This window comes from Talpa occidentalis, unplaced genomic scaffold (assembly GCF_014898055.3).
Source record: "Talpa occidentalis isolate TD23 unplaced genomic scaffold, MPIMG_talOcc4v2.1 talOcc4.16, whole genome shotgun sequence".
Taxonomy (NCBI): Eukaryota; Metazoa; Chordata; class Mammalia; order Eulipotyphla; family Talpidae; genus Talpa; species Talpa occidentalis.
This window is the reverse complement of record NW_023601653.1, coordinates 68,072,262-68,087,816: the sequence shown is the minus strand read 5'-3', so window position 1 is coordinate 68,087,816 and position 15,555 is coordinate 68,072,262. Positions and strand designations below refer to the sequence as shown.

Genomic DNA, 15,555 nt, shown 5'->3' with positions numbered 1-15,555 from the left:
AACTAGATCTCAAAGAGATTTCTTCATTCTTCTGTTCAGTGCAGCATTGTTTGCAACAGCAGAGACATGTAAAAATGTCTGTAAATGTAAAAATCCATCTGTAATAGTATAAAGAAAATGTAATCTGTACATAGAATGGAATATTAAGCCTTTAAAGAGAAGGAAATCCTGCCATTTGCTACTACATGGATATGGATGAACTTGGAAGACATTAAGTTAAGGAACATAAGCCAGATCTGGAAGAACAAATACTATCTGCTTGAAACTGGGTACCCCTGATACGACCATGTCCAGCCCCTTAGCCACTTTGTAGCCTGGCCACTCACTAGGCTGCTTCTGTGTTGTATTTGGACACAAGAATGTTTGCTGAGACTGGAAGCTTTGTGAGTCCCAGAATCTGCCTCCCGCAGATTTTTTTTTTCCAGAGGTCCTGTCTTTTCCCCTAAATGCAATATTGCAGAGGACCCAGGTAACTACTATTCTGGGTTTTATAAACCTTTGTCCACCTCCTGGCTTTGGATAGTCCTGGCCAGCTCAGCTTCTGCTCTTACTTTGTTGCAAAAGAGTTCTTTTCTTGTTCCCCAGAACCATCTAGAGTCATTTTGTCAGGTAGCCAGGGCTTTCTTTACAAAGTTATCTTTAAGCAACCCTTGCTTTTAGTCTTGAAAGCTCTTAAGGCAAAAAGTACATAAGGGTCTGACTACACTTTGAAAAAGGAAGGGAAAAAATACCAGAGAATCAGAATCAGCACAGATCACATTCTTCCCAAATCCCTTTCAATGCTGAAAACAAAACAGTTAATGTTTCAGTTTATCCTTCCACATTTGTCAGGAAAGGAAGCTGGGAAAACAAATATTTTTGTGCTTATTTTGAGGAGAAAAAATCAGAATGTGCAGTTACAGTTGAAAATGTTCACGTAAATTTTTCTTGGGGAAAAAAGGAAGGAAAAAGCTAAAGGGAGGGGAAAGAATAGGCTACTCTTTTCACAATTTTTGGAATTCTTGTCTTCACATACATACTACTATAACCTGACATTATTAAATAAGATCATGCAGAGATTTCTGGTGTAAAACTTCTAGGCTACGATTTTCTTATACAACAGTGAGTAAAATTTTCTTACATAACAGTGTAAAATTTTCTTACACAACAGTGTAAAATTTTCTTACACAACAGTGAGTAAAATTACACTCCTAATTTCTTCTTTGTTCCCTCTTTAATAGTGCCCCACACATATATTCTTTCTACTTATGCAACAATAATGTGTTCCTGGCAATCTGGAATTTTAATCCCAGGATTCAATAAAGAACATAAGCATTAAGACATTTATTTAATTTTTTTTTTTTTTTGGCAACAGTGAAATATTGAGAAAATGTGCTAATCTCTTCCCTGTTTTTTCCATTCCTTAATGTAAAAATGAATCAGCAGTATTTGACCTTATAAGAAAGGGGTAAAAATGCTTAGTGACTAGTAGTACTATATGCATTATACGAGGGAAGGTTCTAGGACATCTCATTTTTCTCTCTTTGGAAATTAAATAAAAATGTGGTCTGGATTAGTGAAAGAATTTCTTAGGCTGCTGGCTGACCTTCCTTCCTGCCCTCCATCCTGTTGTTCCAGCTAATCCTTGTGATTGAGAAATCTCTTGTTTTTACAGAATTCCTTCTCACATTCTAATCAGATCATTTAGATAATCTTTAAAGCTTTTTTTCTAAGTTTTCCATTGTGAAACACTGTGCCTTTTGATTCTGGTCTACAAAAAGCTAAGGAGAATGTTTTCTCATATTGCTCTGGAACAATTTACATACAATGTGATATATGGAGAGGTCTCTGAAATGTTTAAACTACCATGCACATATAAAACTAAAATGTGAATGTGCAAAATTCCTTCATAAAATGTTGTATGGGTTGTGAATCCTTGGTAAAGAGGACAGCAATTGAATTAAATTGGCTCTGACTCAAATATATGTTCATTTCCTGCCTTTCCTTTACCCAATAAACCATTTAAAGGATCCTGGAAACAGAAGAAATTCTCAGTAGGAATGAAAATGAGAAGGGGCATCATCAGGTTGCTGATTGATCAGATTTTTAAAATTTCTTGCAAATCAGCCTAACGAATGAAGATGTATACATGCTTAAAGGATAAAAGTACAGGGAGCACAGCCCCTCAGGAAATTGACATAAGGAATTGGGAGCCATTATTCTTGGGCAGGAATAGCTTCTAATCACAGCTTGCTCTTTTTGGTGACCAGCCCCTATCTGGAAGCTATGTTGGATCCTACCAAAAGTTGCACTTGAGGAACTGCACTCAAGGCAGATGACTTTAGGAAATTAATGTGGCCTAGAACCTAATGTAAATGACATGAGCCAGAACTCCAGGTCTGAAATATGTGTCATAATATGAGGAGACATCAAATATTGGAAGGGAGAATGGATGAGTGTTTTTCACATGTAAGAGACATGCACGGCACTCAGTCCCTGTGAAAGATTATGAGTTAGTTGCTAAATATTGTTCCCTAATCAACCATGCCTTTTAGTATTTGTGGCTTTATGTAGTCCTCTCCCACCTCCCCGGAATCTGGATTTGTCCTGTGACTTACTTTAGAAAAAGGGTAAATTATGAGCAATCAAAAAAGATAAGCTCATGCCATTCGCAGCAAGGTGGATGGAGCTAGAAGGAATTATGCTCAGTGAAATAAGCCAGAAGGAAAAAGAAAAATATCGGAAAAAATAATAACAGTACAAAACACAACAAAGCAAAAACAGACAATTATAAATCAGAGACATCCTGCAGGGGAGGAGGAGGGAGAGGGATCAGAAGGGGGGAGGGAGGAGCGCAGGGATGTGGTGATGATGCTTGGGTGCATTGGGGAAGGAAATTCTGTGGGGACTCAACCTGAGGGGGAAGGGGAAAGCAAATATTGTTTAAAAATGATCAATGATGTAAAAAGAAAATAGCATTAAAATAAAATAAATACAGAATACTACACCAAAAAAAGGGAAGTGACACTTAAAAGCTAGGTTTAAGAGGCCTTAAAAATGGGAAATATATTTGAGTAAGCATTAAACCATTTAGTGGAATACCATAAGAGATATTCACTAAAAAGATTGCAAAGACATGAGGAATTCTCACCCTTTTATATAACCAGACAGATACTACCATATAAATAAGTGTTCTCAAGATAAAGTTGTACTTAGTACAAGAACTTTACTGCATCATTTCCTGTACTAAGTTATCCTAAATTCTCCTAGTAAGTAGGTAATTACTTCTTGGAATTGTCTTGATTTTTCAACCATTTAACTGTTTCTAGTGTTGTCCAAAATAGAACATTTTACTACAACTTTGAGTTTATGTGTTTGGATGCTAATAATTTTATATTTTCTTTGGGGGTGGAAAAGGAAACAATCCAAGATGAGAACTTATTGTTATAAATGCATTTTAATAAATATTATTAAAGAATTTCATTAAACCACTTTTAAAAAGTGTTAATTGTTAGTATTAGTTAATTGCCTTTATCCAAAGCAGAAGATGAAACTTGTAACTACTATGACAAACAGGCAGTAATCAACGCGGAGGTTAGGTAACAGGTTAAACTCTCATAGACACAGGTTCATAGGGTGTTATCTTCCTTAATGTCAAACAGATAGCTCCAAGATCCTTATGAAATGGAAATTTGGCTTATTTAGCTTTTAAGAAGACTTACATCTATTTCAAAGTGACAGAGAATGTACTTACATTGACAAATTTTCTTTAATAATCAAAACTGCATCGTATTGGAACAAGAACAGACACACGGACCAATGGAACAGAATAGAAAAATCCAGAAATAAACTCACAGATTTACGGTCAACTAATCATTGACAAAGGAGCAAAGAATATGCAATGGAGCAAAGAAAGTTTGTTCAATAAATGGTGCTGGGAAAACTGGGTCGTTACATACAAAAGAAGGAAGCTTGACTACTACCTCACACCATGCACAAAAACCAACTCAAAATGGATTAAAGAACTAGACATAAGACCTGAAACCTTAAAATATATAGAAGGAAATACAGGCGAAACACTACATGACTTACACCTCAGTAACGTCTTTAAAGACATATCACCCAAAGCAGTGATAGTGAGGGCAAAGATAAACAGCTGGGACTACATCAAATTAAAGAGCTTCTGCACAGCAAAAGAGACAGTAACCAAAACAAAGAGACACCCCACCGATTGGGAGAAAAATTTTGCACACAACACTAATGATAAAGGACTGATCACAAAAATCTACAAAGAGCTGATGAGACTCAACAAAAACAAAGTAAATAACCCAGTCAAAAAATGGGCAGAAGAGCTAAAAAGAAACAAAGAGGAAATGCAAATGGCCAACAGGCATATGAAAAAATGTTCAATATCACTTGTAATCAGGGAGATGCAAATCAAAACTATAATGAGATACCATCTTACACCAGTGAGAATGGCACATATTAACAAAACTAGCAACAGCAAGTGTTGGCGAGGATGTGGAAAAAAAGGAACTCTCTTGCACTGCTGGTGGAAGTGCAAATTGGTACAACCACTATGGAGTGCTGCATGGAGATTCCTCAATCTGCTAAAGATGGAGCTTCCATATGATCCAGCAATTCCACTCCTACGTATTTACCCGAAGGATGCAAAAACATTAATTCAAAAGCCCACCTGCACCCCTATATATAGCAGCAATTTATAGAAGCACTATTTACAGTAGGTAAGCTATGGAAACAACCCAAATGCCCCAAAATAGATGACTGGATCAAGAAGATGTGGTACATATACACCATGGAATATTACTCAGCAATCAAAAAAGATAAACTCATGCAATTTGCAGCATCATGGATGGAGCTAGAAGGGATCATGCTCAGCGAAATAAGCCAGAAAGAAAAAGAAAAATATTGGATGGTCTCACTCACAGCAGGAATTTAGAAAACTTTAATAAGGGACCAGGAAAAAGACTAATTATAATAAAGTAAAAATCAAAATCAACAAGCACCTATAAACCAGAGACACACTGCAGCAGGGGGAAAAGGGAGTAAGATCAAAACAAGGTGGGGGGTGGGAATTGTATGGGGACTATAACCAAGGTGAAAATGCATACATTATGCAAAAATGAAAAATGATGTAAAATAATATAAAATAAAAAAATAAAAAGAATAAATGAAGTGCTCTAAGAGAAGGGTGACATGCATTTGATGAGTGTGATCCTGTGCATTTGAATCACATATGGTATTGCAAACCAGTGTTACTGCAATAAAAAAAAATATAAAATCTGAATAATCCAATGTCTGTGACATTTGTAATAAAAAATTTCCCCCTTTAAAAAAAAGAAGGATGGAGCTTCTTTCTTTTTTGGTACTAGGGAAAATGAATTTCTTTTTTGTTTAGATTCACATTTACCATTACAAGGACAACTATGGCAATCCACATGTTTTTCAATTCTTATTTCTTAGGAAGCAAAAAAGCTTTCAGCTTCGGGGGAGAGCAGCAAGCACTCCTATGCCCAGTATCCAAGCCAAAAAAAAAAAAAAAAAAATCCATGCTTTTATAGGAGAAGTGCCTTCCTTTCAGGGCACAGGAAAAGATTCATTGTTGCTCCGGGAGCAATCAGAAGAAAAATTCCTCTGCCCTTGCGGGAGGTATGGGGAACTCCTCTTACTCCCAATGTATTCCACCCATCGCAGAGATCTGCCACTGCTAGAGGAGAAGTGATCATACCCAAGACCATTACAGATGAGGCAAAATTTGGTTATCACAAGCTGGGAAAAGAACGCTGAGAAAGCCTCATCTGTGTAGGTAAGTAGGGCCTGTTGCAAACTGATGCTGGACCAAACTGAACCAGGACCAGGATATCAGGAGCCATGCTGAGAGTAACAAATAGTCTGTTGTCAAGAGACAGAAGTGTGGGAAAAAAGCCTGTCCTAATGACTCAGGCCTGTGGCACCTGAGGAGAGCAGAGGAGGGCATGGGGATATGGAAGCACTGTTCTAAACACAAGGTGATAGAGCGCGCAACAAAAAAAGTTTAGTTGGAGTTTATTAAAATTAATTCTTTATTCATCTAGGTATCATTTGGACAGTAAAATGGCAAGCAAAGTTTTTTTTTATCATGCATATATATGACAATAAATGTATATTCAGAATTTATAGACTTACTAGTAAAAGTAAAATCTAATAAAAATAGGTAAAAATAACATTAATGGACTTTTCACAAGAGAACATTAAAATGAGTGTTAAATATATGAGAATGTGGTCCATATTATTAATTAGGAGAATTTAAATTAAAATTATAATGAAATATCAATATACAGTTAGAAAAATTTGAACAATTATGTACCTATTATAAGAATGCGGGGCCGCATAAACTAATACACTGCTGGTTCCACAGCAGATCGGTGCAGCCATTCTGCAAAACTGTAGTGTTAGTGAAGCTACATATACATAACAATTCTCAAGAGAAATATGGACACATATTCACCAAAAAATAAGAATGGTTGTAGCAAAATTATTTATAAGACCAAATAAACAACAAAAAGCCAACCCAAATATCCATCAATCTTAGTTTGAGAAATTAAACCGTACAGTGATCATAATGGAATATATCAAGCACTGAAAAAATACCAAACTACTATATACTGAACAGCATAGAATAATGTTTTTCTAATAATAATAATACCATCTATACATTTTAGTAAAAATACAATGAAATATCTAGAAAAAATATAGGCAATTTGTATATCTTATATGAAAAAAAAGTTATCACTGAAATACACACAAGAAAGCCTGAAAAAACTAAGAAAATAAAAACTAAAATAATGAATACCCTGTTCTTAGCTGAAAGGTCAACTTAAAAAAAATTGCAATTCTTTCAATGTACATATTTGATGAGAATCTAGTAAAATATTCAACTTTTGTTTGAAACAGAGAAACTAATTTTAAAGGTCACAGGGAAAAAATAAAGACACAGCCAAGGAAATTAAAAAAAAATAAATGAAGGAGGTTCGTCACGTGACTGACTTTAGCCAACAGAATATAAATGACAGTGACATACACCTCATCCAAGCCAAAGCTGAATGCCATATTTTGATTCAGCTACTTTCTTTCTCCACTTCTATGAGAACAGTATATCCTTATAACAATACTTAGAGGGCCTCACTGGTGGCGCAAGGGGTTAAACACCACACAATGAAGCAATCCACAGCCTCTGCAGCAGGAGTTTGATCCCCAGCTGGCTGGGGAGAAACCCACATGGCATAGCAGACCTCTCCTGACTCACCCACTGCTCCCCTCAGCAGTGTATTTCAGTCAGTCTGCCTGTTCTGTTCCCCACTCTGTCTCTGGTGAGTCCTCTCACCTCCCCGCATCTCTGGCCTGTACCCCAGCTCTTGTATGCATAAATAAATAAATCTTTAAAAAAAATAACAATGCTCAGAAGAAGGGTCTGTCTTATTCCCATTTCTTTGTGAGAAAGGTCAAACGGGTTAAATTGCTAGTCATCCTGTTACTCATGCAATTTAATGTTTAATGAATAAATGACCGAGCAAAGGATAGTTTGATCAGAAATATGTCTTTATTCCACCAGCCTATTTGGTGTCTGTTTTCTAGGATTCACAAATCCACTACTTCTTAAATAGAAACACAGAGCAGAGAATCCATTAAAATATGTAGCCTAAAAATGGTCCTCAGACATTTTCATGTTCTGTGTCTGTGGAGAGAAGAGAAATGTAAGAAAGTTGTGGGCTTTCCTAGCCTGTAGCAGAGTGGGTAATTGTAGGGGGCTGCAGATTTCTTCCTGTGAAAGGCCAGATAGTAAATATTTTAGGTTTTGCAGATGATACAGTCTATGAGTAGTTAAAACAACTCTACTCATGAAAGCAACTATAAACAATAGTAGTAGATGTGGTTCTCTTCCAAGAAAACTTCACTTACCCAGAAAGGTAGATTTGGGCTAGATTTAGCTGGAGAATTGTAATTAGTCAACTCTTGGGCTGATGGAAACTCTGTGCTGTGAAATGTTGCCTATCAGTGGTAATTGCCTACAAACAGACATATCTGATAATGGAGTGAATATCTCAAATTGGACAGTCCATCTGCAAAGTAATTGCTCTTCTTCGAAGTTTTCTCTTTGTGTGAGAATGTGCCACATGAATTGTCTCAGATCTGGGATTAGACTTGGGAAGAATTTTAAATTGGGAAGAACATTTAGAGATCAAAGTTAATGAGGCATGGTGTTATGCCATAATGTTGTGACCGCTTACCTGTGCTGCAGGGAGCCATGTATTCAGCAACAGCAAACTCATCTGAAAGAAAAGGTGGGTGAAGGGAGAAACAAAATATCTGTGAACCAGAGGCCATATTAAGTCTATTTGCATGATATCAGGATTGTAAAATCTCCATGTAAAGAGACCAGAGTTGAACAGGATTGCTAAAATACTGTATTCTTTTTCTCTGGGGCAAAGGAGGGGGGATTGATAGCAACTGTTCAGATTTTCAATCCTTAGGAAAATGACCATTGTATTAGCTTGCAGTATCTCTTCCACAAACACTCTGCTTCTACTCACGTTGTCCAGCATACATCCTTAATTCCTTTTCTAAAATTATTGCTTCAACCTGAAACACTTCTTACTTTTATATATCTAAAAATTATATTCATCTTTCAGGATCTATCTTAGATCTTTCCTCATTTTTTGGTCATTCTTGAACTCCAGTCAACTCCCTATCACTAAGCTCACTAACTCTCATTTCTCATTAACTGCCTTTCCTTATTATCTCTGCATGCCTATTATATGCTCTACATCACTAAACTATTTGGGAGCAGTGATCAGATACTAACCTTGTTTTGAAATTACTAAGTTTATGATTCAAAAATATTGACAAATTTGTTCTGTAGGTGTTTTCTATAATATATAGTTGGAGGAAATAAATAAATATAAAATTGAGTGAATGGACCAAAACTAGAATCTGTTGTCACAATAGAATTTATTTCTCGACTGTGGGTCGAGATTATTTGTCTTAATTTTCTCTTGCTTACCTGTCTCATAGTAATCATAGACTTTAACAATTGCTGGTTTTAGGTCTCTTACTGGGATGTCTTGGAGAACTGTGAAGGAGAAGCTTAGTGTCTGATTTGTCACCTAAAAGAAAAAAGGGAGTTATCAAAAGACTAGAAATCTCTCTTCCTTGAGTAAAATATATTGTTTATTGTTCTCTGACTCTTAAACACATGTGAGCAAACATTTCTGGATGTCATGATGGATTTTGGAATGCAGCATGGGGAATGCTTTACAGTGAACAACATTCCCCAGATTTTCTCCTAAGTAACTGAGACAATACAATTGTCTCAATTGTCTCTTCTTGTCCTTTATACTGGTGAACTCTTTTGGCCTATGTGAATATTTCTTAATGTGCATAGGCTTAGCTTTGTAATATTTGTAATTATAATACCAACATGTTCTTTTTATGTCATTAGATAAAATATTCCCTTTGCTTTCTAATCAGATTTGGAAATACTCATAAATTCTGTATTTTTGATATAGTAATATATCAGAATGTAAACACTATCATTAATCAGTCACTATGGTAAATTTATTCTCTTTGGAGGGTCTTAATAATGACAGATAGACATGATGAAGCTTTTGTTTAGTTGATTTTCTAGCTGAAGTTTCATAGAAATACATTCTGATGTTAACATAATTAAAAATAGAGAAGAATATCCTGTGGATTTAAGAGATTTCTCTTATTCTCTTTAGAACAGAGGAATTTATTTGAGGACACCAATATTACTGCTTTTCTTATATTACTTATTTTCTACTGAAGAGACTTAGAAAGATCACCAATGTGTATAATCTCATTTGAATTGTCAGAACTCTTACCTGTTCCACATAAATGAGGACATGGTTGGTGTTCACTTCCGTCCTGCTCACCTGGCTAGATCTTTCAAGCTGATGAAAATTAGAGAACTCAAAAAGTTAGAGAACAGATATAAGAACACTGAAGTTTAAGGCAGGTTGATGGGACAGATGTTTATTGTCCAAATAATGTGAGGACTAGTATTCTTGCAAGTCATATTCATGCTTAAATAGACCAGACACATTAGATACAAAAATATGAGCGAGGGGGAGCAATCATGTTTAGAGACAGACTGCAGTGTTGTCATGTCTTAACTGCGAAAATATCACTTGGCTTTCTATGCCAAGAATGGAGTCAAGTATAATGAGTTTAATTTCCTGGGTTTGAGGAAAATATATTTTGAGGTAGAACTGATATTATTGATAGTGCTTTGATACATTAGTGTTGTCTCAGTTTCAAGATGCAAAGCATACTTTTGTAAGAGAGTTTCTAGGCTTAAAATATACCTACCATTTTTACTGTTGATTTCAAGGGAATAAAACCAGATACCATTTTTACATCAACAATCACCATGTTGGAGACAGCACGGCTTCCTGTATAACTGTAGTGTCGAAGAAAAAAGGAGTTAAGGTTTAATCTGTGAATGAAAGCCAGCCAGATTTCCTTATTCAAGATCCACCAAGATGGATTGAAAGTTCATCTTCATGAACCTTCTCTAACATCGTTACCAGTAGATATCTGTGTGCCCTGGATATGTGTGATATTGTTGTTTGGAACCCTGAATGTACATCAGATCTACAGGTTACTAAAATTGTAGATGTTCAAGTCCTAGTGCCAAGCTATGAAATCAGAATCTTTGGGAGTAGAACTTGATAATTTTTAACATTTCTGCCCTATTCATTTGTCATTTAGTACTAATTACTTTTATGTTTTAGCTAATTTAAAAGAGCATGTTTCCCCAAAGAGGCTCCCAAATCAGATGGTCTCAGGCTTTCTTCTTGGAACAAATTGATTTTAAATAATTGGATTTGTTATCTGAAATATGACATTTTATAATATTAATGTTATTAATATTTATATATCAGTATCATTTATTGCTATGTTTTCATAGGAGTCCTGAAAAGTTTATTTTATTGTAGTAAGATTGATTTACAGTAGTGTGTAAGTTTTAGGAGTATTTCACATTTCTTTAAAAGTATTATACCATTCCATGCCTACCACCAAAGTTTTAATAACCCTCCACCACCATCCAGTTGAACCCCCCTGTACATGTCTCCCCACCTCTACCACCTTCCCCTCTGGTAATCACCATTGTGTTGTCAGAGTCTAAGGGTTGCTTTAGTTTTGCTTTGTTTCTGTAAAGTTATTGATGGATTATGATAGGGTAGTCTCTATATTTTATATTTAATTTATCCTTTGTATTTAGTATTAGCATTTTAATTTATCTATTTGATTAGAAAAATAATAAAATAGAATTTATTCAAGAGAGGTAAGGAAGACTTATTTCAACATAATGCACAAATCTTTCAGAAATATAATTTATTCCCTGGCAAAGATTTGAACGAAAATTAATGTAAAAGTAGGAATTGATTGGGAATATTGAATAGTCTATATCTTTTTATTTGGCAGATTTAAGATAAGACTTGGCTTTTAAATGCCTTTAAATCATACTGAAACTTTTAGCAAAGAAAATTACTAGTGAAAAGGATCACTTCATAAGAGGTTAAATTCACTTGTACATTTATCAATTTTATTCATCTAATAGACTAGTTTCTAAAAGTATTACTAATTACCAATGACTTCAGGTAGCTTTTAGACTAAGGATTAGATGATTCAGTCAGAAGGTTTTACCTGATGTTCAGTGAGACCTGGAAGCTGGTGTGAGCTTTGGGTCCATCACAAGTTTGGGGCAGAGTCTGTACCTCCAGAGCAAATGGAGAATCCTCCTTCTCTGGAAGAATATTATATTTCATAGATGTCTGTGGAACACCAAAGTCACCATTAGTTTCTCTCTTTTCTGGGACTCCTCGCTTTTTCATCACTTAACTTCTTCAGATTTCCCTTCTATTTGCCCAGGAAGGAAAGAACAGCACTTCCTTTCAGTAGGAGAAGTTAAATGGAATTATTCTAATGTGATTCCAGAGTCTCACCTGAAGATACACACACCTTTCCCCAGTCACTGTTATGGCATATTCCCCTGGCAGCTCTGGTAATGAGATCTGCTGTAGTAACAGGAGGTTGTTGTTGTCTACGTGGAAATTGGTGGAAAAGGTCTGTGAATTCTGAATGGTCACCTGTGCTGTTTTCCCAGACCTGGTGAAAGTGGCTGCTCCATATCTGGACAGGGCATGGAGAGCCACCACTGTGTCCTGGAAGAGATGAGTGGAGAGTCCCACAAAGCATAAGTTTTGGTAGCTGGGATTTCCTACCAAATCTGTATTAGCTGCTACAAAGGGACACAGGCTTTTTTCACCCAAAGTGTACATCTTCTAATTGCTTTTTCTTTTTTCCTACCTTTTAGTCATAATCAAAGGCTTGCTATAGTTTCTTTAAATGGGATAAAATACAATGATGCTAATAAGCCTTGCAGTTTATTTTCATCTGCATTGGTATTGTCCTAAAGGACTGTTTTCTATACCCAGAAGTTGTGGCTTGCTCTTTCTTATCAAAATTCCTTTTGTCTATCTCTTTCAAAGAACAGGGCTAAAATTAAGACAAAAGTAATGACAGTTGTTAGCTAGATGATCATTTAGATGGAAGGGCAAAATTAGCTTTGAATAATACAAGTCCACCTTTTCCCGAGTTTCTTTTTCCCTTTATGTAGTATGTTACTCTTTTTCTCACTTAATGTCTCTGAAAAATAAAAATTCACTATCCATATCCTAAATGTTGAAGGAGAATGTGTAAGAGGGAAAACCCAGAATCTCTGGATGTTTAGTACAATCACTTACTTTCTCAGGAAAATATTTCCAGAATTGTGAGACCAAAAAAACATTTCAAGAGCTTCAACTTTAAAAAAATGAATTTCAAGAAGGAAGAAGGGAATAGAGAAGATGTGTTCACTGGAATACTTCAATGGAATTTTTCAATCTTTCTATGAAAATCAAAGTGAGTTCTGCTTGGTCACTTTCCTTTTAATCAGACACCTTTTCTGGTTCACCTTAGAGGATTTTTGTAGGATTCTGAAATTGCAGTCTGTAGTCTAGAACACTGATTCTCAGCCAGGGTTAAATTTGTCTTGTCTCCCCTGGGAGTGAGGTGCTGCTGGCATCTGGTGGGGGAAAGGCCAGAGATGCTGTAAAACATCTTACAGTGGCCATGTTGGAGTCTCACAGCAATTATTATCTGCCCCAAAATGTCAAGAGTACTGGTAATTCAGAAACCCTCATTAAGAGTATGGCCATCCAAGAACCAACCCGTCCTTAGTTTCCTGCTTAGTTTCCAAAATCAGACCCTGCTTAGTTTCCAAAATCAGACAAGATTGGGCTCATTTAGTATAGCGGTAGAATATAGACAGTGACACACACATGGATGAAGAAGATGTGGCATATACATACATTGGAATATTACTAAGATATTAAAAAAAGATGAAAATGATGAAATCCTCCCATTTGCAACAACATGGTTGCAGCTAGAGGGTATTTGAGATGTGGATGGAGAAAGACAAACGTGTATGATTTCACTCATGGTATTTAGGGAAAACAAATGCATAGACTAAATAAAACAAAAGTAAACTTTTAGACTAATTAGTGATTACCAGAAGGGAATGGAGGTGAGTGGGTAAATTGGGTTAAAGGGGACAATTGTATGGTGAAGGATAGAATTGGATTTTTAGTGGTGAACTTAAATGTTGTATATATAATTGTTGATTTTCAGTGATGCACACCTAAAATTCCATGTTATAATGCAAGAAAATAAAAAAAGAAAAATTTTACTTCAATAAAATACTTCAATTTTAAAAAATGAAAAAAAGTGTGGCGAATGACCAACATGTACTTCTAATATAATTCTGCTTGGGAGGGGAATGATATTTATGAAATAGCCAAATGGATAAGATGTTAACAAAGTTTAGTGAAAATTGTTTTTGAGAAATGTCTTATATTGCTTTCCTTCATATGACCACTTTTCTCAAATATCCCTTAAGATCTCTTCTAAAATATAATGATTTCTTGTCTTTTTTCCTACTTTTTCACTTCTCTCATTGATCAATTTTGGAACCACAGACCTGGGTGGAGGAGAAGCCCCCAAGGGAATTCTGTTGCTTTGTGATCCACTTGGCGATGTTGGTGGCAGTAGTCAGCTCCTCTGAGGTTGGGGCAGGCCGGGCTGTGAGGTAAGCGAGGAGCACGTAGGACGTCATCTCCACCTCAGCAGAGGGAGCCTGGGGTTGGTAAAAAGGCTCCATTGGTGCCCTGGGTTTCTGTGGTCGCTCCCAGTGGATTGAGTTGTCTATGGGTGAGAAAAAGCAGAATTATAACTACTGGTAGATAATAAGTGAAAATATATAGTGAGATTTGAAAATAAAAAGGAGATGAAGTAAGCTTCGTTCTCTCATAAACTGCCAAATTCACTAATTTACACTTCCATGATCAACTTGATTTAGTCTTGTGGGGCAAGGTGGAGGACATTTTTGGAGAAAGAGGCACAGCCCTCCTTATCCGTCTCTCAAACGTTATTTTAATTGGATTTGTGGAAGAGAAAAGTGACAGAGGGATTTTTTTTTCACTGTGATATTTCCTGGGAATTGAGGATACATCAGAATATAAAACCATTTATTGATATCAGAGAACTTATGTGGTAAATCATTTTGGTAAACAGCAATAAAAATACTTTGAAAATGTTATTGTACTTCCTTTAGTGTGACTTTTTATTATACAGCTTTTTTAAATTTTAATTTAAAATTTTTTAAAAAGATTTATTTATTTATGCATACGAGAGCTGGGGTACAGGCCAGAAATGTGGGGTGGTGAGAGGATTCACCAGACACAGATTGGGGAACAGAATAGACAGACTGACTGAAACACACTGCTGAGGGGAGCAGCGGGCGGACAGGAGAGGTCTGCTGCGCCATGTGGGTTGCTCTCTGGCCAGCCATGGACCGAACTCGTGCTGCAGAGGCTGTGGATTGCTTCATAGTGTGGTGCTTAACCTCTTGTGCCACCAGGGAGTTCCCTATATAGCTTTTTTTGTCCAGGTATGTAGGTAGGTATCATGTGAAAAAAATATATATGGTCTTAGCAGGTAGGAGTAAAATTCCATAATTTTCCTGCAGCATCATGTCTGTGATGCTACACTTAGTATAACATGAAATTTCAGAGAACATATTTGTGTAAGTGGTGCTCTGATCTCACAATACATGACTTTGTTATGGAGTTCCAGATGAAGCATAGTCCTTTCAGCAGGAATATATTCTTCTTCTTTTTATAGAACTAGTGTTAGTAGAAAGGGAAATTATTTTGTCATTTCCTCTCACCTTCTTTCACAGCTTCTTTATCAAGAGAATTCAGTAGTTCTCTCCTCCTGCTATCTTGGTTTCCCGCTAGGGCAAAAGCATAGGCCAGCAATGCCTTGGTATAGCTGTGGCTCGCATGGCTCCCCTCCTTTGTTGTGTTCCAGGCAGACTCCAGGCAGAAGATGGCATTGCGAACAACAGGGTGCTGGAAAGACAAAGAGGAGGTACCAAAATAGGGTATGTAG

The 15,555-nt window shown here is 36.2% G+C and overlaps 1 protein-coding gene across 1 annotated transcript in view; it reads right to left on the bottom strand.

The window, feature by feature from the left end:
* Positions 1 to 8,211: 8,211 nt before the first annotated feature.
* Positions 8,212 to 15,555, bottom strand: part of PZP (pregnancy zone protein) — a 36,835-nt gene continuing 29,491 nt past the window's right edge. Inside the window, exons 28-35 of the mRNA XM_037514376.2 lie at positions 15,332 to 15,515; positions 14,084 to 14,307; positions 12,009 to 12,227; positions 11,710 to 11,837; positions 10,369 to 10,459; positions 9,882 to 9,950; positions 9,041 to 9,143; positions 8,212 to 8,309 (exon numbers count right to left, since the gene is read on the bottom strand). Coding sequence (XP_037370273.2) covers positions 8,212 to 8,309; positions 9,041 to 9,143; positions 9,882 to 9,950; positions 10,369 to 10,459; positions 11,710 to 11,837; positions 12,009 to 12,227; positions 14,084 to 14,307; positions 15,332 to 15,515 — 1,116 coding nt within the window. The remainder of the gene's footprint in view (positions 8,310 to 9,040; positions 9,144 to 9,881; positions 9,951 to 10,368; positions 10,460 to 11,709; positions 11,838 to 12,008; positions 12,228 to 14,083; positions 14,308 to 15,331; positions 15,516 to 15,555) is intronic.